Source organism: Mercenaria mercenaria, chromosome 6, assembly GCF_021730395.1.
Source record: "Mercenaria mercenaria strain notata chromosome 6, MADL_Memer_1, whole genome shotgun sequence".
Classification (NCBI taxonomy): Eukaryota; Metazoa; Mollusca; class Bivalvia; order Venerida; family Veneridae; genus Mercenaria; species Mercenaria mercenaria.
In genome coordinates this window covers 71,297,658-71,323,063 of record NC_069366.1, presented here as the reverse complement: position 1 = coordinate 71,323,063, position 25,406 = coordinate 71,297,658, and the positions used below count along the sequence as shown (strand labels likewise).

Genomic DNA, 25,406 nt, shown 5'->3' with positions numbered 1-25,406 from the left:
TAAGTAGATTCTTTTTAGTCCATCAGAATGAAATAGCTAATACATTTTGTAATTATAAAGTAACCGTTCTCTACTTAAGGTGTCTATATTTTAAGGAATTTTGTAAATGGTCTACATACGTTCTTTGCCGTTGACAAAATAATTTCAGGGAGAAGACATTTGTGATAGCAAGAATTCAATTCTGTCATAGAACTCTTATGAAAATTCTCCAAAAATGTAATGCGATAGGTATTTCAACAACAACACGTATTATGTATAGTTGTTTTTATCTCATCAACGTTTCGGCTAACGCCTTCATCAGGATAATACACATTTTTTTTTCCAAAAATGTAATAAAATGCCGTTGACAGCCGTTGACCATGGATAGAATTATCCCAAAACTCTCAAGAGTTAAATCAAAATGCCAGACAATGGCAAATATTTCATTCTCGCACATTACTTGCCACAGACTGGGCTAAAATGGCCAACATATTCTAAAAAGACAGTTACAATGGAAACAACGGACTATGGAAACATCATTGTTCAAAGACTCCATTATTGTTCAATAAAGTTTTGAGATCCTATGGAAACTAATAATCCTAACTTTTGAAAGGCTTCTGTCAATTAAGACGGCAACGAAACATTAGAAGAAAGGTAGGTGTTTATTTGCATGAATGCTAATCATTACATTTTATTAAGTGCGGATGTTTAAAATCTTTGTGCAGTTGAACGCGATACGAAGGCTGGGCCAGCAAATTGATCTAGAATAATGTTCATGTGTAGCAGAGAATGAGCTTTGTTCAGTTACAGGCTATATAAATATCGAAACTGACATGGTTACATCACTTTGAGTTAGTTTAAAGCACACACAGAGCCAAAACACTGTTGGAATATGTTGATATTCGTATATTTCGAAGATATAGCTTATACGAAAAAAAAAATACATTCGATAAGAAAATAATCTGTTCAAATAAAGTGGGTGGGGTAACATATAGTTTGATTATTTAAAATAATTTAATTATCTATATATTTCAATATTGTTATTACATTGACAACAAATATTCAAAGATAATACTGTTACAAATTGCGATGTAACTTAAGTAAATTTTAAGATACGCAAAATTATATTTTCAAACTTTGCCCCCATTTTGATGACGTCATAGATCGGTCCAGTCGCGGAACTCGTACTGGCGACATGTCTTTATGTGACCTTCAGACATTTTCTAACAGTTTGGTGTATGTCGCCATTAATCTTTTTTCCGATCGCACGGGATTCCCGTTCTGAATACACTAATTGGTTGCCAGTGAAATACAGGGTGCAGTACAAGGTTCTGACCCACACCTTTAAGGCTTTACTCAGTCAGTCCTCTGCCTATGTTAGGGATATGATAGAAGTGTATAAACCGGTCAAAAACCTAAGATCACAAGACACGCTGTCACTGGTTATGTCAAAAACTAAAACCATGATGTATGGCAATCGCAGCTTTTCGTGCACTGCTCCAAAGCTTTGGAACTCACTTCCCGTCAAGATCAGGGAAGCTGACACGCTAGCTGCTTTCAAAAGTCTGCTAAAACCCCATTTCTTTGTACAATATTTTGTTAACTGACCGATATATTGATGTTTTTTTCCTTCTCCATAAAACAGCGTAGAACAGTATTTTATCCTAGGGTCACTTAAGTACTTTTAAATGTGTATGTATGTTTGTCTTGTTTAAATTATACGTTTAACATTCATGATTTTTGTTAATGTGGAATGCATTATTTTTGTAGGTGTATTTGTTTGTATTTTTTTGCAATTTACTCTGTGAAGCACTTTTGGACGTGTACATGTGCATGTAAAGAGTGCTATATAAATAAGTTATAATAACAATAAATAATAATAATACATTCATGTTTATCAACAAAATATGAATCGACTCCGATTTCTAACAGGGGTGTAAACAAGGGTGGAGCGAGTACTTACATTTTTGTGGGTAGTGCGTTTGGTTTTGGTAACTAATACAGCTAAACAATACTATGGATCAGATTGCATTTTTATGCTACAAGAAAAGGATATTATGGAAGAATCAAGACGCAGATACCAGATGTCAATCTGCGCAGAAATACATATACACATCCCTGACAAAGCATTTCAAAAATAAAAATCATGTAACGTGAATTGCCTTGTTTGCACACGATTTTTCTCCCGTTAATACATGGGCGGATCAAGTAAAAAAAGTAGTTTTTATGCAAGAATGACGATTTGTTTTTGCTAAACTTCTCAATGAAATTCTTAAAGATGTTTGCTGATTTTACAAAATGTTTATCCGGCACTTATATGAATCGTAACAGATCATAGATTGCCCCCTCCCTTTTACATGCTAACTATTTTGTTAAGGTAGTATTACTCAGTCTCTAGTGGACGCAGGTTTGTTATATTTTCTGCTTTTTTTTCGTTGTTCATATTTTTTTTAGAGTTCTTTCAATATATCTGTAATAGAATTCCGTGTAAGCCAGTGCGAGGTTGTCAAAGCACTCTAGTCCTATCTGGTTCATTAACACACATTTTGTTATAAATACACATCCATGCATAGATTAGAAGATCAGTAAAATTTCAATTATGATATTCCATGTCTGTAAATGAGATGACTTGAGTAACTTGCTTTGCTTGATTAGATTCTATAGTGCTTATTTTTCCACTCTGCTTTGTTTTGTTCTGCTTCTTCCAAGTTTTCTTGTGATTTTATTGCAGTACGTTGCTGATTTGGCAGGTCAATGGGTTATACCATACACAATTGCTTCAATTTGCATTATCATTTTCTAGCTGATTTTACAGTATGTTTTATCGACTGAAAATAATTTTGTATTTATTTTTTTCTTTAATTTTATATGGATTTTATTCATCATTTCAAACGACATTGAAATGTGAACGGGTGGCAAGCTTTTTTAGTTTGTATATGCCTAAGTTTAATCAATTACTGAACTAATTAACTACAAATGCACTGTGAGTATAGTTTTGGAAAGAATAACACGTTAAAGCTAGCATAATACTGCTGTTCTTGTCACTTTTCGGTGGTGTTTTAACACGAGAGAAAAAAGTGTGTTAACAGAGAGATTCTCGCGCTTACGCGATGTCAAAACACATAGAGGATATTTGTTTGTTTCAGTTAAATAATCTTATTTCACAAGTGAGCATCAAAAACTGATATTTTCACGAGTGGCGTAGCCACGAGTGAAAATGACTTTTTTTTTGGTGCTCACGAGTGAAATAAAATTGATATTTCACTGAAACAAACAAATTTTCTTTTTATTTCATGTGTAAAACTCTATTTTTGTTGCGTAATTTATTTATTTTTTTTCGAAAATCGCGGGAAAGATCAACAGAAAGCATAACACAAATGGCATCATTTTAACGACGTCATAATCATTATGGTCCCCGGTATTCATAACGCCCGGTATACAATTTGACTTCAGTTGCGACGGAGGACCGGAACTAGTTCGGCAAAAACAGTGAAAATTAAAATGATAATCTGCTCTTTCAAAACTGTGGATTATCACTTTTATTTCACTGAGAAAACTCTATTATTCACTGGAAAACATAAAATAATTGTTTATATATGCGCATTCCGTTGCAAAGCACAAACGTATTACGGCCCAAAACTGATAATTCAAAAGGAAATGACGTCAACGGAAAAAAAACTCAGACATTCCCGCGCATTTCATGGAAATTAAACGACGCTGAGTGACAATGTATTCATTTATCAGTTTTAACGCGTGTTATGCTAGAATAGCGTTAGCGCATGTTCATTTCATGTTATAACATCTTCAGAATTCCACGGGATACATTGGTTCTCTCGCCCTACCGGGCTCGGGCACCAACCAATCACTCGGGATTCTGCAGGTGTTATAACACGAAAATCAACATGCGTTATCCCTACATTAGCGAGTAACCTACATTTTCATACGAATGCTATTTGTGACACTTACTTGAAATGAACTGAAGTAATAAAATGCACTTGTTCAAACAATCGAAATGACAAGGCTATTCATAAGGCAAATATTTGTGTATTTGTTAGGTCTGTTAACTCTTTGGGGCAGACGATTATAATTTTTAGAAAATTGTTAATGAATTTAAATAGCTCCTCTGATTTAGATACGATAGGATACGATACGATACGATACGATACGACACGACACGACACGACACGACACGACACACTACTCGATACGACACGATGCGATACAGTCATTTTATTGCATTAAACATGCTATGCTTATAGCACAAGTTAAATTAAATATATACAAACATGAAAATTACACAAACTTTATACTTGAGTATCGCGCTATTTAATAATTGTGTTGTTTTCAAAATCCGTCTCTATAATTTTATGTTCCAGGTATATGGTTTAGTTTAATTAAAACACTCATTGAACTTGCTGACTTGCCTAACGCTATTGCCATATTCTCAAGAATTTGAATGTGTATACTTAGTAATTTGTAATTATAAAAATGCTTGTATTATATTTACGCAATACGTTTAGACTAGAGTTGATCCTAGGTGAACAGGTTAGACAGACTGTGGCGAATCAACAATTCAAGTTACAAAATTTTCCTATTATATATAAACTTTTTAAAACAATTTTTGCAAGGTTAACATACATTTATTATAGCTTTCACTTTTATACAATACAGATTTCCAAAATGTTTGCCTACCTACCTACCTTGTATGTGTTTGGTGATGTATTAGGAAACAAGTTACTCTTTCTATGCCCTACTGCATTATATTTAAAACCTGGACTGTTTAAGTTTTCATAGGGAAAATAAAAATAGATATTATATTACCACCTCGTGCCCGATATATGGTTCAACTTTACACTAATGTATTCTTTTCAGCTTTGTGTGATCGCCAGATCAAGTATTTTTTTGCAAAAATCGATTTCCTTACAAATAGAGACCTGTTTTTATACTGATTGGATTATAATCTATGTTTTGGTGAGAGTTTTTTTTTTAATATTCTGTAGTTTTATTTAATTTCATTAATTAATATAGTCAATTTCACAATAATTTGTAAATTGAGTAGATTCTATATTGTCCTATAATGAAGCGTAAATGAAGAAGACATATGTAGTGTATTATAAATGTGTTCACATTCAGGTTAAGTATTTGTTACTGTGATCTTGACATTCACCCGCTTAAGTCGTTACTAGGGTCACGAAGGGCGCATATTTTAATAGTCTCTTAGGAGCAGAAAAACACATCTACCGAGTGTAGGAAATAGATAATCAGTTCAGTTCAGTTCAGTTCAGTCTGCATTTAGTTTCTTCGATTGTGTTGTAAGCTTCTCAAGAATCTTTAATTAGTTTGTGAACATGCATTGAAATGTTAATTCTCGCTAGAATCAAGATCATTGATATCTGTCATGTAAAAATACAATAAAGTTGGATAGAAAAAATAAAATAGCTTTGAACACGTATAAACGGTACTTCAAGAAGAATTAATCTCTTGAGACAAAATAAAAGCATATGGAGGGAAAAACCCTAAAGACAACATGAAAATCATAAAATCAATTATCAATGATTCATTCATTTTTTGTTGGGTTTAACGTCGCATCGACACAGTTAATCGTATGGCGCCTTCCTAGTCTCCCGGGTACCGCACCAGATTTGATTTCTGATAGTAAATACATTGTGAACATCCTAATAATAACATTTTTACAGACTTTATTAGTTCTAGAAACTCCATCATATTTGGTCTATAAATTGATCTGTGTTTAACTAAATATTGAAATAAATTTGCATCATTAACATTTTGTTCCAACCACGCTTCATAAACTCAAGCTTACACATTCAATTTTAGTCATAGACCACCAATTCATCTTTCGTTGATCGCTTACAATATCAGCATTTAACATAATATACAATTTTTTGCCAATATTTAATGATTATATTACAACTAGTAATTTTCACAGCTGTTCTGCCTATATCGCCATAAAAAAAAATCATTTTGTGTCGTTTTTAACAACCCTAAAAGTTGTTTACAAAATTGTAAAAGTTGCAAAACCATATTCATCACTGTAGTAGCCTAAGATTGGAAATACCAATTTATCAGAGTTTATGTTTAGGCGGTATACGCCGATTTGTACATCTTAAAGATGGCTTTCAGTGTCTGACTAGTTGAAGTATTTTGGGCTGTTCTTAAGAACCACCTCGCGTAAATTCAACACCTAGATATTAGAGTTAGCAAACAAATTCAATTGATTCACTCTCATAATAACAAGAGCTGTCGGAGGACAGCAACGCTCGACTATTCAACAGTCTTGTCGATTGAATGAATAAGAAAGTCGAAAAAGGGGCATAATTTAGTAACAAAGCAAAATAGGGTTATGGAACCTGCATAGTGCTTATCAGCTCATGACCATTAGTGGGTACTGAGATACCAGCTTACATATAAGAATTTAACCCAAAGCTCCTAAGTTGAAAAAGGGGCATAATTTTGTAAAATGCGAAGTTGAGTTATTGACCCTTTGCACTGCATGTCATATCATGATAGGGAACAAGTGTGTGAAGTTTCAATCCTTTCCCATTAGTGGGTACTGAGATACCAGCTTACATACAAAAACTTAACCAAAATTTTCTATGTTGAAAAAGGGGCATAATTTTGTAAAAAAGCAAAATAAAGTTATGGGACCTGCTTTGTGCATGTCAGATCATGACAGTGAACAAGTGTGTGAAGTTTCAATCCATTCCAATTAGTGAGTACTGAGATACCAGCTTACATACAAGACGTTAACCAAAAAATTCTAAGTCGAAAAAGGGGAATAATTTTGTAAAAAAGCAAGATAGAGTTATGGAACCTGTGCAATGTAAGTCAGTTTATCACAGTTAATAAGTGTGTGAAGTTCCAATCCATTCCCACAAGTGGTTACTGAGATACCAGCTTACATACAAAACCTTGACCAAAAAATTTCTATGTCAAAAAAGGGGCATAATTTTGTAAAAAAGCAAAATAGAGTTATGGAACCTGTGCAATGTAAGTCAGTTTATCACAGTGAATAAGTGTGTGAAGTTTCAATCCATTCCCTAAAGTGGTTGCTGAGATACCAGCTTACATACAAAAACTTAACCAAATCGGGACGCGGACGTGGGTGCGGACGCCGACGCATGGGTGAGTCCAATAGCTCTACTATTCTATGAATAGTCGAGCTAAAAACATAAATCTCTTGGTAAAGTACCGCCTTTTCTGAAACTTTCAAATCACTTAATATAAATAGTCTATGTTGTAATGCCTTAGCTGAATTTGCAAAAACCACAATGTCACCTGTAGATAACAGCAGACATATCTTAAACATAAACATGAGTACAAGTCTGTGCGACCACAAATAAATATATCTAAATCATGCGGTTTGTTCGAAGTAATAGGTAATGGCATCAATAATCAGGGGGGTTTGAACGTCTATATACATTCCGTCTCTGCGTAACTTGTAAGACTTTAAGCAGACGTATCCAGCAGCAGGGGTTAGAGACTCAGGTACGACTGTTCCTGATTTGTGCATTCCACTTTTGTGACCACCATCATCCTCAATATCCCCCACAATATCATTGATTTTGTGTAAACTGTCATGAGTTCTCGCCGTAGAAGTATATTTTCTAAGCTACTCAAACGAAATGTACACGATACAAGACACTGGCCGGCCTGTCAATGTCAGACATTTTCAATATAATCAAATGAATCTTGTTTACCTAAGACATGATCAAGAACGTTATTTATAACTGTAATTTATAAAAGTAAATATACTTCATCTAAATCTACTGTCACCACATTTTGATGAATGATATATTTGTGTATTGTATATATGTGTATGGGCCGGTAGCCTTAATGCAAAATAAACTGAACTGGACACCTACATATTCTGTCGTTCAAAATGTTTACAAAGACACCCAGCAATAAAGTAAAACTATAATTTTCATGACCTTGCTCTTGTGATTTTCTCTGTATTTCTTTGCAAGAGATTTAATCATCGGGTAGCATGACTAATATCAAGTTTCATGTTCAAGTTTATTTATTTAGTCATGGCATATTACATGCATGAGACTATAACAGTATAACATAACAAATAAAACATCAGTGTGGAATGCATATAGTTGGTTGTTATAAAGTTCATAATTGGAATAAGTAAGTTTTACAATAGATACAAACACTTATATTTACTTTAACGACTAGAAAGGTAACATTTGACAGTAAGTAGAATATACACTCATCATGTGTTTGGTTTTACCGGCGAACCATTGGAAATAAATAATTAATTTCACTCAACCCAGGCGTTATAAGATCATGTTATTTTTCTGTCATAAACTATAAAGAAGAAGAAGAAGAAGAAGAATATTTTATTGACTTAAACTGTACACAGTTTCTCGTCATACATATATACATATTTACAATAAACATAGCTTAACAATAAGGTCATAGTTACTGTAAAATAAATCAATAATTAACAGATCTATAGATCTATAATTATACCAGTAGTTTGTTCACAAGTTATATACTGAGCTGTGAGGGTGATTTTCTTCGAATTATAGCAATAATATTAACACATTTTGTCAATCATGGTACTCTTACTTTTATAACGACTATATCTAACTATCTATCTAGCAAAATGTTACCAAAGTAGATGCTCGATTTCCAGTCTACAGTAGACAGGCTGCTCGAAAAAACAATATATACTGGTTTGGTTTTCTCATGGCGCGGCTCATATAAAACATTTTTTTTTTTTTTTTTTTTTTTTTTTTTTTTTTCAGAATAAACCCGTAGTAAATTTTACCATATTTGGAACAGTCTACATCGCCAGTCAATACACTATATCGTAAATCGAGTCATTCAATTTGATAACGGTTACATAGTGACACCTCCAAATAAGGAAAGGAAGTGTCTAGGGGTACGGATCCGTACCTCTAGAATCTGATTCTAGAGGTACGGATCCGTACCTCTAGACAAGCCTGTTAGGGGTTTCCTAGGGGTACGGACCTCCGTTTTTCTAGAGATTAAGGGTCATTTACATTTCAAATTTTGTTTAAAATGGAAGAACAAATAACATTTCATCAGAATTCACCTTAAACTTGGATCTAAATGGTTTACAGATAACAACCTCATCCGATTTGTTACATTTTCTTTCGGAACGTAAATAACCGAGGAACACCAAATAAATCACGAGGATTCGAACTGGCAGAAAAAATATAAAGATTAAACAAAATAATGTTAAATAAATTATGTTGGGAAAAATATTTTAAATTGATAATTAACCATTAGTGTATTTATGTTTTCCACACATTTGGTAGCCATGACGAGATACATGGGACATTTTCACAAACAGTTTCTTTTCGCTTAATTGATTACTAAGCAATCAGTTCCGTGCCGATTGTCATTATACCTTGTTAAATAACAACATAAATTGGTGCATATTGTCATGCCAAATTTATTTATTTATTTTTGCTGAATTTCAAATAGAATTCATTTAATGAATAGATTCATTCATTAATCTAGCTTTTATCAACAGTTTATTTGACAACAATCTAATCGATAGGAACTGTGTGTATTCATTTGGAGTTCCCCGGTTATTTAGGTTTTGAAAGAGAAGGTAAACAATCAGGTGAACGCTGGTATCTGTAAACCAATTAGATCCAAGTTTTAAGTGAAGACTGGTAAAGACTTATTTGTTATTTCATTTTCAACAAAATTTAATATGTAAATAACTATAAATCTCTAGAAAAGGGAGGTCCGTACCCCTAGAAAACCCCTAACAGGCTTGTCTAGAGGTACGGATCCGTACCTCTAGAATCAGATTCTAGAGGTACGGATCCGTACCCCTAGACACTTCCATAAGGAAATCCGATATCACGGTTCATACATATTCGGGCATGCGTAGTCAGTGTGTAAACCAAGCTTGCAACAGCTGAAAAACTGGGACATGTGTTTTGGATATATTAACCTCAAATATCCGGCTGTATAATTGTAACAGGTAAATGATTTGAGTTTAATTCTTTTGACTGATAAATGTAGTATATGTTTACTAGGGTGTTATAAGCTGACATTTGCTTGACATATAAAAAATGCAGTTTTATAAACTGGTCATACCACGTCACGTGTTTCAGTGCTTTCACAATGTTTCTGCCAGATTTAATGAATTGAGGTATCAAATTGTACTTAAATTGCGTATTCTATATCCAGAAATGATAATTACATGATTCTTTGTTGCAGCATCATTGATGTATAACTGACACAGTGGCACGCACGGGGATTGTAGGAATATGTGATATTGTACAGCATCGAAAAACAGCAACAACAACAACAAGTCTTGATATGCAGAGAAAATAAGGTACTGCAGTACACATATTTTGTCGTAGTTAGATATGATCTAGTATGCGTATTTACTGATACAAAGTGATTGACTTTTTACTATACTGTACTTGATATAGACATGATCAATGTTTTATATTGACAATAAGTGAACAAATTTTAACTTGAGATCAGCATTCTACAATACAACTAGGCTAGCTCTTAAGCTTCCTATGTAACTCTATAGGTAGTGAATTCACCAAAGTATTTTACATATATACATGTATACAAATATTTTACAAATAGCTCATAAGCCCAATAGGTAGTAGAATCTACCTTAGTAGTTTACAGATATAAAAGTAGTTTAATAAACTAATTTAAATTTGTACAAGATGGAACAAAATGCAATATATACAGCTAACCATAATTGTTTAATCTAGCATTTCGCATAGCGAAGGCTTCATACACATACCGACTAAGATTTCTAAGGGTTTTATGGTTTTTTGTTTCCATTAACATATTGAATTTATAAACACTAGGGTGTCTGTAAAAGTATGGTTTGATATAGAGTCTTCTCAATTGGTGATATGCCTCACAGATTAATACAAAATGAAATTCATCTTCAATGTCTATTTTATTACAGATTCTGCAATGGCGCTGTTGTCTGTCGTTTCTATTCTGAGAATATCTGTCAGTTTCAACACGAAGTTTATGAGATGCAAGCCTTAATCGCGCCAAAGCAACACAATATTTGCTGGGTAATACACTTAAATAACATTCAAATTCAAAGATGTCTTAAAGTTCCTATACAGGTACAAAGAACCAGTATTATTAGAAACATCATTGTTCCAATTCTGTACAAAAGCATCATACACTCTCTGCTTAAAAATATTTGGAAACATTTTCAGGTTCGTGGAATATGGATTGTTCCATACATAAGAAAAACCAAAATTGTCTAGAAGCATTTTTAATCACTGGCCCAGTTTCTACATTGACCGACCAATCATATTATATAATTCTTTGTATAAGGTACTAATAATAATATTATTACAACTGATTATTTTACACCAAAACTTTATCATTCTTACATACCTATTTATGTAAAGGGGGTATCTGCCTAGCTCCCTATATACTGCCATATTACAGGTTGACTTTTTTACATGCATTAACTGCTTGCAGAATTTTAAATGAACTCTTTCTAACTCTTTAGATTTTATAAGCCCCCACACTTCACACGAGTAACTCAAAGTTGACCCTACAAAGGCATCAAAAAGTTGGCACATGGTCTTTGGTTTCAGTTGGAATTGTTTAATCTTTGACATTAGTACATTCAGAGCTTTCAAACCTTTGCCAGCTAAGTACTCCTGATTTAGTGCAAAATTTCCAGTGTAATTAAAAACATTGCCGAGATGATTAAAATTATTGACTATTTCTAACTCGATCCCCCCATAATTCCACTTTTCGTCTTGCCTAGTGTTACCCCTTTTTCTGAAGACCATGACTTTAGTTTTCTCTGTGTTTACAGCTAATCCCCATTTATCACAGTATGTTTTCAACATATTTAAACTATTTTGCAGGTCCTGTGGAGTTTTGCCAAAGATTACCATGTCATCTGCAAACAACATCAATATAAAGGTAATTTCATCTATAGACAAACCACATGCATCTTCGTTTTGCAAAAATAACTCTAAATCATCAACAAATAAGGAAAATAATACAGGTGACATAACTTCACCCTGTTTCAGACCAACAGCACATTCAAAAAATTCTGAATATGATTTACAACACTGTACACATGATTTAACTTTGTTGTACATACTTCTTATAATATTTAACATTTTACCTCTAATACCTAGTTTAGATAATTTGAACCATAAACCATTTAAATAGATACTGTCAAAGGCCTTTCTTAGATCAATAAAGGCACAGTAAAGGCGACCTTTCTCATTTAAGATTTTTTGCACGACAGCATTTAATACAAAAATTGCATCTACTGTAGATCTACCGGTTCTAAAACCAAACTGATTATCACTTAAAATTTCATTACTTTCTATCCATGTGTTAATTCTTGCATTGAGTACACCTGTAAATATTTTTGCAAGGCAACTTATAAGAGTTATACCTCTGTAATTGTTTACATCATTGACATCATTTTTCTTAAATAATGGTACAATAATTCCTTCAGACCATTTATCCGGAAAATGACCGGAGTTCAAAACAACATTGAATAAATCAGCTAGATGCCCACCAATAATATCATAGGACTCAATGAAATATTCATTTAACAAACAGTCGATACCACTTGCTTTGTTTCGGCTAAGACCCTTAATAACAGTTTTTATTTCATCGAAAGTGATTGCCCTATCTAGCTCTACAAAAATAGCACCATCTGGATCACAGTCACCCGCAGCACAGAAATCCTCTGCTTCCGGAACTGTTGTTCCTGATAAATCAGCATGTAAATTTGAAAAAAATTCAAAGAACTGTTCTAGTTTAACATTACTATGATGTGTTTTTTTCTTAGAAAATAACTTCCAAAAATCCCTTGGTTTGGAATGTCTAAGATTTTCAATTTGCTTGAGCTTATTATACTCATATTTGCGTTTTTTCTTCCTAATGAGTAGTTTATATGCTGATTTAGCATTACACATGTTTATTCTATTCTGTTCAGATTTACACAAATTAAACTGATTTAAAGCTGAACTATATACAGACTTAATTGCGATGCATTCTTCATCGAACCAATCTGCTTTCTTACACAATTTATTAGGGTAATTGTAATTAGATGCTCTACTGCTTTTTATTTCCTTAGAAAACAATGGGTCTGCAACATCTCTTATAATATTAGTGAAATTGTTTATACAATTATTTACAGATTCTTTATTACTGATATTGATATTGTGTAACACATTATTCATCTCTGGTAACTTGGAAATTAATCTCCTTCTAAATTCATCTTTAAACTGGTCATTCCAACTAAAATAGTTATGCTTCAAACCAGACTGTGGTTCAATATTATTGCTCATGGAATAGATACCACAGCAAATATTGAAAGAAACTGGCGCATGGTCTGACCATTCATTAAATTGCATGACTTTAAAATTGTTAACAATATTGAAAGTATATTCATGCAGCAATAAATAATCTATTACACTAGACCCTGCTGTATTTACATAGGTGAAGGTCCCAGCCTGGTCACCAACAAGCCGTCCGTTAGCAATTCTTACAGACGTGGATTTACAGAGATCTAGAAGCTTTAAACCATGTGAATTTGTACTAGAGTCCATAGAAGTTCTTGGTAAAGGATTATCAGGTATATATATATCACTATCTAGATAATCAACAAGTGTGTCACAACACATATAGTCATGCCTGTTACTACCAGTTCTTGCATTTAGGTCGCCACATACTATCACCTTTCCCATCTCTTGGAAATTAGTTATGTCTGTTTGTAGTAACTGGAAAAAATCACAGTTTACTACCTCATATGCTGGCGAGCCTTCTACCCAAATATATGCTCCTGCAATGTAAATGTCTTCATCGTTTTGAAAAAATGCACGTTCTAACCTTAACCAAATAACTGAGTCATGTACCGATTTTACTAATTTAACTCCATTCACGAATTCGTCTCTAATGTACACTGCAACACCTCCACTGCAACGTTTAGCACGTCTATTCTGAAATTTCCTATAGAAATTCAAGCATTTAAACCCAGATATATCAAAAGCACTGTCTTTACTCGCCCAAGTCTCGTACAAAAACAGTATATCACTATTTGTAATATAATGTATGAAGTCTTTATCTTCCAGCTTGTCCCTAGTCAATCCATGGACGTTCCACGAAAGGATGCGAAGATCCACCCTCGCAGAATCCTAGTGACCTTTACCACGACCGTTACCACCACGATTATCACTACCTCCACGTGCACCGCCTCGACCTCTACGGACATTGTTTCCTCTACCGCGCCTGCCAGCGTTGGAGCTGGCATAACTGTGAGCAGTAGAGTTTCGTGAAAACTGGTGTATCTGGTGTATCATGTGAGACAGAAGTATGAGAACTGTTTTTCTGAGGAATTCCATCAATATACAGTGTATCGTAGCTAAGCCACGCTTTTCTACCATTGTTTATAGCCTCCTTAAGTTTTGGGATTAATGCTTTACGTCGATCATTCACTGCCTTAGGGTATTGCTCATGCACATAATAGGAAGTGCCTTTAAGCTTATTACTGGAGTTACGCACACGTTCTCTGTCTTTGAAGGATGCGAACTTAACAATAATATTTCGAGGCTTTCGTGGCGGACCATAGCGACGGGGACCTTCATCATCAGAGTTATCCGTGTTCTCCTCGTATGTGAAATCTGCACTAGTACAACCATCTGGTGGATTTGTAGAACGATGTGCACGTTCAATGTGAATCTGATCAACAACATTCTGTTGGAAACCCATGTCATTCACTAGAAAATTACGTACCTTGTTTTCAGTCATGTAATGTTTTTCATTCATAACCTCGGGAATGTTTCCAAATACAAGGTTATTACGCATAGACTGCGATCTCATATAGTCCATTTCACTATTGTATTTATCCTGTTGTTCAGTTAACCTGGTAATACAATCATTGGCCTGCCCTAAGGCAAACTGTAAATTGTCAATTTCCTCCATACATTTGTTTACCTTTTCATCGTTCGTCACTATATTGTCTTGCACATATACCCACAATTTCTTAACATCTGTATCAATACTAGTCACCTTAGACTCTAATGAATCCAACTTTGTTAGTTTTTGTTCAACATTGTCTAATCTTTTGTCAATTTTCTTTAGATATTGTAGAATTTCATTTGAATTTGATAAATTGGCGGGAGCACTGCAGCCATTGTTTTCGTTTTTATTTACCTTTATATCCATTGATTTATCATCCTCTCCCGTAAATATACTATTTTGATCAGCGGTTGACATATTTCCACATAAATCACTTAGCGAATCGTCCATTAACACATTATTTGCTATTCTAATTGAGTCAATGAAGTTTTCAGGTGAGCCGCCATTACGGGCAGTTTTTGCGTCCGGTGTTTCACCTGAGTCACTTGAATGTTTGCGTTATAAAGTATACATGACTAAATGTTTCATGTATTAATCAGCATGTAACTTGAGATTGCAGTAGCGAAAACATAAAATCTTGCGAAATACAATAAATTGCTACGATTCAATTAATTTGAATCGGCAAGGTTTACTACCTCCTTAAAATAACATACTTAACTGGCAAAGATCAAGTTTTTTACATAATATTGACATAAAAAAGGATAGCTAATAGTTCGGTACATATACAGCAATTTGCCTTTGGTTACCGTTGCGTCAGTGTATACATTGATTTTTAGCTGGTCGATACTGTATCAGAAATACAGTGTTTCTTAATTTAGCATTTCTAAAAATATTTAATCAAAACAATTTAAATATATATATTATTGTATACATGTATTTTTACTGTATATGTTATATATAATGTTTTATGATCTTATGCCTGAATAAATTTGAATTCAATTGAATTGAAAATAAAAAGATCTGCCTATGTCTGCTGTTCCGGAGCCGTCGTGGCCGAGTGGTTAAAGTCGCTGACTTCAAATCACTTGCCCCTCATCGACGTGGGTTCGACCCTCACTCGGGGCGTTGAATTCTTCCTGTGAGGAAGCCATCCAGCTGACTTACAGAAGGTCGTTACCTATAATTGTGTGGATGCGACGTTTAACTTCCCATAAAATGACTGTTGTTCCATTCCATTTGTGGGTTTGTTCAGACCATTGGAGTATTGCCTTCAAGGCTTGTGTGGTCCCTTTTCAGCTCTTTGGTTATTACTGTGAGATGTCTCTGTAGGGAATAGGTTACTAATTACAAGTCCCGATAAGAATCCCTGGTCAGTCGTCGGTACTCCTCGATGTACTGGAAAATGTCGGGGATACAGGTGTTCTTTTGTTATGGGGAACATATCCTGTACCAAATGTGTCTTGAGGCACAGTGCTGGGCGATACATGACTCCTTATAAAGCCAATGTCCTGTCACCTGTTACACTGCTTACCTGTAGTTACACTGCTTACATGTAGTTACACTGCTTACATGTAGTAGCTACTGAACTTCAGTTTTGAAATTCATCATGCAATACTCTCCCATCTGCAATTAATTATGCATCTAAATACGGCAGTAGATTTGTGTCTATGTCCGATTTTTTAAATATAAAGTTCAATAATCGGACACATATGCGTTTAGTTGTTTATATTTCTGTTCGATTATCGCACACGAATAATTATTTCATGCTACGTTTGTTCAATGATAAAAACAAAATGTATTCGATTATCACACATACTTTGTTTTTAACTATATTTACCTACCGGCTTCTTTGTTTCGATGAGGTCTATAAACACCTTATAGACCGCCTATGAGGTCTATAAGAATTTCAAGACCTGTCCAATTTCTACTGTCTACACAAAAATCTGAAGTGCTTGTAGCGGGAGTCGAACCCGAGACGCTCCGATGCTAGTCCAATGCTCTAACCACTAAGCTAAACTGTCGTCACACTTACGTACGTGTCAGAGATTAAATTTAAAGTTACGCGTAAGCGACCGAAACAATGCAGTAAAATCATGAGAAGTCCGTGCATGACATTTTAAGTGATTGACTCCGTAAATATAGTATCAATTGTTTCAAAAAAGTACGTTTTAAGTGAAAAAAAAAATTCCGACCAGTTTTACATATCTTGAAAATTGATCTAAACATGACTTTATTGTAAAGTTTTAAAATTCAATTCTTAGCAGGTCTTGATATTTGTCTGAAAGTTAATACGGGCATTCTCTTCCGTAAGACTGGAGAATGCTTCATGAAACAGGACGTTTTATTTTACACAGAAAAATATTGACAATGATATAATTGCAAAAAGTACAAACTACACAAATTTAAAATAAAACCTGGATTCGGCGTACGGAAATGAAAATCAGTCTATGAAGTAATGTTAATATGTGAGTTAATTTATTAAAATGGCACTGTTACTATCTTTCAAAAGTTAAAATATCATATGAAAACATGTGACACGTTAAATAATTCAAAATTATGTCTTAAATATACATGTAGCTTGAAATGGGCAGTTCACTTTAACCATGGCCAAATATCTCAAAAGTAAGCACACGGACCTATACATTTTATTTCACCATATCACAGGCCATATGTTTATTTACCACTCTGAGACGTTTCATTAAAATCTACATTTTAGAAAAATTTCTATTTGCGAAAATGTTACAAAAGTTGCTATTTTCCCATAGACTCACAGTGAGACTCCCATTATGAAACATTGCGTGAGGTCCAAATATTTCAAATTGGTCTTGCAAAAAAAAATCAAGCACATGACCCTATTTTTTTAGTTGCTGAAAATTCTTAATATATTCCGAAGTTTTGAAAAATCCGAGTTTAATCAAATTCTACATTGTAGAAAAAATTTCGATCCAAAAGTGCAGAGCTACCTTAACATGGAACATCAGTAACGAAGTTGTATTTTTGAAAGTAACCCAGTTAATTTATCGTGATACATCCCGAGCGTGTCTGAAATAAGACTGACAGTTTAAACATATTAAACATATTTAAAGGCAGTTTTTAGGTAGTGGGAAACTGGTTAAAGTACATTTCTTGTTTTCTGAAAAGTGTTCTAATTTTGCTGAATGTCGTTAATTCACATCGAACTAACAGTTGACATTTTTATGCCGTTAAATATTATTAGACATTTTGCACTTAACAAGGTGTCATTGATTCTACAAGTATCTGACAACTTCTGCACGTGAATCAGGTGTGGAGAACCAAAAACGACATTAAACTGTATAATGTTTATTCAAATCGTTGCCATGTCAATCAAAACAGAGGCCTCTAACTACAAACCATTTAAATAAGTTGAACTCATTACTTTCATTGTCAAGAAAACTGAAGATTTTTATATCTTCTCTATGGTGTCCGCGAAGTTTTTAGCACATTTCGTTGTGTCTTTGGCGTGTGTCAAATCAGGGTATATTATGATACGCATTTCTTGTGATAATGTAATGATAAATCTATATCAATACTTTTTTATACAGCAATGTATATTTAAGCTTCAAATTAAAGAGCTAAATAAACTTATTGTTTAATAATAATGAAAAAAAAAACAAAAAAAAAAAAAAAAACATAAAATACCATTCGCGTTAAGGGGACGCATATTGCTACATTCACAGTTCATACAGCAATGCGGAAGGGGTGCATATTCAAGAAATCGATGGTGGGAAAATAAAAAACATATTCCTAAACTGATATAATACTGATGGACACCTGTAATATTCAGTATTTTGTGGATAAGGATGTGGTACTATGAATGTAATAGGAAAACAGAGGTCTTTGTGAAAGTACATTCAACACAAAATATTAAGCTTTTGTATAAGGAAAAAACAGGTTTTTTACAATAACAGTGTTCCAAATAATGTTGAAGGGATGACATTTTCTTTCTAACACACCAGGTTTGCTTAAACATGTAAAAATTTAACGCCACGTCAGTTCAGCTCGGGATGGACGCCATATTTCTCATTGATAAAAAATGTAAACAAAAAAATCAGAGTGGGATTAGCATTGCAAGGGCATAACATGACATTCTACACAATGAATACCTTAGAACAGATATCTAAGATGCTACACAGGTCAGGCGGGTTAAATGCATAATGGCGATCACTTGAAATTCATCTTGAAAAGGTGGTTAATTTTAGTTTGTTTACATGGTTTTTAATTTTCCCACGACTTCTCGGCGATTCACTGCAAATGTATTACTGCGCCGGACGAAAGGTAACTCTAATAAACAACGGGAGACAACTTAGGTGTCAGCACGTGTACGATTTTTAAAAAAAACATGTCGATGATTATAATTTCTTATCAAATAATGAATCCTATTCAGATATTCGTCTTTAATATTAGAAAATTATTAATTTCTGTGGACATTTGTCAAAAAATATTTCTTACATTGGACTACTTTGCGCATCAAACTGGTTTCCGCTTCAGTTGTGAGGCACTTCCGTTATACTTTTTGACAACAATAACAAAACATAAAATGAATCAATAGTCACTTATAAACCGACTGCTACTTAAATCAGTGTAAGTAAAGTTGTTGTTACAACATTATACATGTTCGTTACGTTATGAGATAAAGTTTATCTTGAACTTCATAATCCATTAATTACGTTTAGATGATATTGCATTTACAACTTATTTGACCCCATTTTTTTACGTGAATGACAGCATTCTCGTGCAACTCGTGCAAACAGAATTATGAAAAGTATGGTGGAAAATTCAAGGACAAATTATAAATGACATTAAAGTGAGGATAACTGTATATTCGTCCAGTTTTGATCATTGACATGCCTGCTGTGTATTAGTAACTTTTGTGAACAAGATTAGAATGTTACTTTTGCACATATACACATTGATTGGACCTCTCAACCAAATTTCATACCTTATTTTAGGGATTTTTAAGACAATACATTTTCAAAAGTTTGTTAAATGTGTTTTGATATTTAAGTGCATTGTAGTTCATGAATACCAAGTTAAAAATTAATAATGGCAACATTTCTAGGCCCTTATTGTAAGCCACTAGACTTCTGTAACGATAAATGTTTAATGTATTAAGGGGAATATACTCTTTTAGTTTTGGAATGTGGCATTCCTTGACCACCGTATCTTTTCTTATGCACTACTTTGTAAACAAACTAAATAATGTGTTTTAGCTTACATATGCGAAATGAAAAGCAATACAGTGACCATATTTCACATTCTTTCTTTAAATTAGAATCTGTAGGACATTGATAAATGTTTGGACAAGGTGAAGCACTATTATTTTCCCACCAAAAAGTCTTAATTGTTGACTTTGAATGTACACAAGAAGTCTTATGTAATTCAACAATAACTTTCTTGTTTCAGTTTTCTCATTTTTATTTTAGTGAGCAATCCTTTGTGTACTTATAACAGTTGAAACAGTATCCATTTCATGTACCAAAACCTTGTACTTTTTTGCAGGTAAATTTTATCATACCCCACCCACTTTTTTCTAATTTCAAAGTATGCGTCCCCTTAATTTCTGACTAATTGACTAGATATAGATTGATGATTTCAGAGAGAGACTACTTCCGAAATGTGCACGGATTTTTCATGCAATACAAAATGTCATGTCCTAATTGCTGACAAATATACTTACAGGTTCGTAGCAAGTTGGGCATTTTGTTATATTAAATTGTAGTATCAAATAAATTGTGACACATATTGACTTGTTCTTTCTTCCAACTATTTGTTTTTATCATACATACACGTTACAAACGTTCTTCAAATCCGAAACCAATCTGGACTATGTAAAACAAAGAAGCGTGTAGGTAAGTCAGTTATCATTGAATTTCTTGGAATAGGTCTGCATTGTGTTTATAGACCTGTGAGGAGATTTGAAAACCTCGCTCGCTACGCTCGCTCGGTTCACAAATCCCTCACAGGTCTATAAACACAATGCAGACCTATTCCTCGAACAATAACTATTACCTATTTGTCCAATAATCGAAGACAAATTTAATACATAACTGTATATATGCATTCAATAATCGAAGACATATTAGGTACAAACTTCTAAATGTGTGTCCAATAATCGATGACTTATTTAATGCATGCTACTTTATGTGTTCGATAATCGAAGACGTACTCTGATTATCATGTAGCTTAATACAGACTTTGATTTTTGTCAGTTCGTATTCATTAGTGAAGTACAACCACGCTTTTAGATTTATATATTGAATTATTTAACGGTATAGCCCCTAAAGTGACATGTTACGCACTTTTTTCCACTTAGGTAATGTGAGAATATTTTTATTTCGTTTAAACGAAATAACTAATTCGTTTAAACGAAATAACTAATTCGTTTAAACGAAATGATTTCGTTTAAACGAAATAACTATTTCGTTAAAACGAAATGATTTCGTTTAAACGAAATAGTTATTTCGTTTGAACGAAATAAAAAAAGTCTCACATTACCTAAGTGGAAAAAAAGTGCGTAACATGTCACTTTAGGGGCACCGTAGGTATATGATAAAAGATAACTAGCATATTTTGTTATTTTTGGTGCAGATTATTACAGACAGGCCGAGTGATGTATACCAGATACAGGAGTGACTACACCCCACATTACAGATACAGTTATCCAAGATATGGCTACGGGACATCATACAGTTACGATACATCCCCGTACTATGACGACTTCTACTACAGTTACGGTAGAAGAAGACCATATTACTGGGAAAGAGAGAGAGAAATGTACAATAACTGGAGGAGAAACAGACCTGAACGTAGACCAAGAACTCCTTCTCCAGGTAAAGTACATACTACACTTTTCAGAGTTTTAGTTTTACATCATAAAATTACGATTGCTGCTACTTCTGCTATTGTTACTGCTACTGCTACCACTACCTCTACTACTACTATTTTCTACCACTACTATTCTACTACTGGTTATATTAATATTGATATAAAGTAAGTGAATACTTAACATCTATTTATTTTACTCCAATTTCTCGTTTTAGTAGATGTGCTTTCTTTAAAACCATTTCCTAATATTTTGGTAATATAAATTATGCCTCGCTTGATAAAACTGGTAAATTAATATATAGGTACCCCATTAGTAAAATGTACCGAACTAACACTTAGTTTAAAATAGGCACTACCTATTTCAAATGTATGTGTAGTTCACAGTGTTTGTAAAAAGATATCAAAAAGAGTTGATTGACCGAAAAAAAAATCCTGGATCAAATATTTGAAAAAATGGAGATATCTACGCTCATTCTTTATTTTAGGATTAGGTAAAAAGGTACTTTTTATGTTCTACAAACTATGCACGTTTAGTATCTAAGTCTGGGGAAAGTATGCACAACTACTACATATGCATTTGAGCAAAGCCTTTAAATGCTCATGGTACGTCTGTGATCTGAAAAGAAAGACAAATGACATGGCCTGGAGAACAAAAATCTGTATTGAAATTTACAAAATCAACACAACAGACGATCTTTTAAAAAGCTAAACCTCTCAGAATTTGACAACGTGAAATACAATTCAAACTCGGTGTCGAATTCCGATGTATCGAGAGTTTTATTTCAAGAAAACCAAAATTCGACTTACAGTGACATTTCGTGCATGCGTTTTCAGGACGGGACTTCAAAATGTCTTCGAGATAGCCGGAATTTTATATAAGCGAGTTCGAGATGTTGAGTTCCATATGTATGTTGACAAAGCTACTGATGAAAAAAGGATGATATATATACATGCGTCAGCGTATGAGACAAAAAAAATAATGTATGATATTACATGGATAGGACGGTGTTTTATCATTAACAATCTTTTTAACTCACCTGATTTTGTGATTGCTCAATGTCCGGCGTCCGTCTGTCGTCTGTCTGACTGTCAACATTTAGTTTGTGTATGCGATAGAGGCTGTATTTTTCAACTTACCTTCATGAAATTTTGTCAGAATCATTACCTTGATAAAATCTAGGCCAAGTTCGAAAATGGGTTATCTGGGGTCAAAAACTAGGTCACTAGGTCAAATCAAAGAAAAACCTTGTGTATGAGATAGAGGCTGTATTTTTCAATTGATCTTCATGAATTTTAATCAGAATGATTACCTTGAAGAAATCTAAGTCAGGTTTGAAAATGGGTCATCTGGAGTCAAAAACTAGGTCACTAGGTCAAATCAAAGAAAAACCTTGTGTATGCGATAGAGGCTGTATTTTTCAATTGATCTTCATGAATTTTGGTCAGAATGATTGCCTTGATGAAATCTAGGTCAAGTTTGAATATGAATATGGGTATCTTGGGTCAAAAACTAGGACACTAGGTCAAATCAAAGAAAAACCTTGTGTATGCAATAGGGGCTGCATTTTACACTGGATCTTCATGAAATTGGATCAAAATGTTTGTTTGGATGAAATCAAGGTCGAGTTTGAATATGGGTCATCTAGGGGCAAAAACTAGGTCACCCAGTCAAACTAAAGAAAAACCTTGTGAACGTACTAGGGGCTGCATTTTACCCTGGATATTTATAAAATTTAGTCAGAATGATTACCTTGATGAAATCTATGCCAAGTTCATATATGGGTCATCTGGGAAACATGTTTACACTGTTATTATGTGTTTCTCAGGTGAGCGACCTGGTGCCATCTTGGCCCTCTTGTTTTTGTCAAGTCGATGTTAAACCCAACACACAAAAAAAATCAACAACAAAAAAAAAGAAAAAAAAGTCATGTCACTTCGATGCAACAGTTTAATTTAGTAAAATAGTATGTGATCAAAGTAGGCCTAAAAATATAAATACGAACATATGTAGTCATAACCGTAACAATCCAACAGTGACATACTTTCCTAAAAAGTTGATCGGATAAAAAGTGCATTCATAACCGTAACACACATATTTTATGTAATGTATATATACCGTATAAAATACTGAAAGGGGCAACATCAGTTAGATGTACATGTTTAGATTTGGAACAGTTGTTATTGATCTAAGGAAGTAAACGAAAAACAAAAAAAAAATGTTATCTTGTGGCCACGAAATATAACTAAGAAAAAAAAACAAAAAAAAAAACCCGATTTTTGCTGATTCGTGGCCACGAAATATAAGTAAGAAATATTATATTTCGTGGCCACGGAATTAGCAAAAATCGGTTTTTTTTTCTTACTTACATTTCGTGGCCACGAATTTGCAAAAATCGTCTTTTGTTTTTTTTTTTTAATTAAGATATTGCTTTTTTTTTTTTTTTTTTTTGGTTTTTTATTAGTTATATTTCGTGGCCACGAGATAACATTTTTTGTTTTTCGTTTTTTCTTAGTTATAACTGGTGGCCACAAGATAAATTAAAATAAAAATGTCCGATGTCCCCTCCATGCCTCCGTAAATAATAGATACATACATTAGAATACCATACATATCATTTAAAACACATCAGTTTTTTTATTCGTTAAAACTTACATTTGTGTGTAGTGGCAAATTAGTCGTTTAGATGCTTATTATTATATCACTCGGGCTGCGCCCTCGTGGTATAATTTCTTCGCATCTGAACTCCAAACAATGATTTATTCAGCGACAAATCACTAAATGAGATATATTATTTCTTAACCCCATTTGACCTTCATTGTATGTTTGCCTGAAGAAGTATCTTAATAGGAAACGCGTTGCAAACTTGAGTTGCCTTCTTTCTTTAACCATATACCTTCAGAACTTTGGAATTTGGCATTCATTAAGTATTTGGCATATAGCATAAGTAGAAAGCATTTAGAATTTTATTAACTGGCATTTAGCATTAAATCATTGACATTTAGGTATAAAGATTTGTCATTTAGCATTTGGCAATTAGAATGGCCCACTGGCCTTCCACGCAAACATTTAAAGGTACATTACAAATGAAATCAACTAACCTTTGACTAATAAATCAATCCATTTAAACCAAAATATAAATAGGTTTGAGGTTACTAAGATGCCTAAACCAATCATATTAAAGTTTTTCTGCGGGAACAAATTGACCTACGGTCAATACACCTGAATGAACACATAACAGTTATGGTCAAAGGAAGATAACTCAGCTCATAAACGACAGCAACACCATGTGTGTGAATGACAAAATATTTCAATTTCATTTGTTGACACATGTTTTTGAAACCCTGACTCAAGGGTCTGCAAGAAATATCATACCCGCGACTATGGTAAGCCAAACGTCGTGTGGTATTTGACTGATCGATCATTTTCAAGTTTGTAACAAAAGTTTAAATTCAGCCTTAAACTTCAAGGATTTTTTTGGTATGATAAAGTAAATATGTCATGTCAACGAGGGTGACATTAATAATGTCAACCATCGAAACCGGAATATCACTCCAACATTCGGTTACTCGGTTGTCAAGTCATCCTCACTGAAGTGAAGTGCAGCCTCCGAGCTGGAATAATGGCAAACAATCATTCCTGCCTCCAAGCACACCGCGTGGCGATAGTAAAACTTGGTGATCATTAAATGGCGACACGCTTGGCAACGAGTGGCAAGAGCGGACGCTTTGGTCCATTG

At 33.7% G+C, this 25,406-nt stretch overlaps 1 protein-coding gene and 1 long non-coding RNA gene across 6 annotated transcripts in view; both read left to right on the top strand.

Annotated features, from left to right (window-relative positions):
• Positions 1-25,406, top strand: part of LOC123548647 (annulin-like) — a 68,964-nt gene that overhangs the window by 11,190 nt on the left and 32,368 nt on the right. For 3 of the 5 annotated variants that reach the window (XM_053546279.1, XM_045336108.2, XM_045336105.2), the window contains exon 2: positions 21,433-21,674. In XM_053546279.1, the coding sequence (XP_053402254.1) occupies positions 21,455-21,674 (220 nt within the window). In that variant the 5' untranslated portion in view covers positions 21,433-21,454. Of the gene's footprint in view, positions 1-4,807; positions 4,951-8,046; positions 8,131-21,432; positions 21,675-25,406 lie in introns of those variants that run through there. The other 2 variants (XM_045336104.2, XM_045336103.2) reach the window with 2 other exon arrangements.
• LOC128557832 (uncharacterized) lies at positions 9,839-15,153 on the top strand. The gene is made up of 6 exons (XR_008371429.1): positions 9,839-9,970; positions 10,210-10,327; positions 10,931-11,045; positions 11,865-11,922; positions 13,465-13,600; positions 14,097-15,153. It is a non-coding gene; the product is annotated as an uncharacterized LOC128557832 (long non-coding RNA).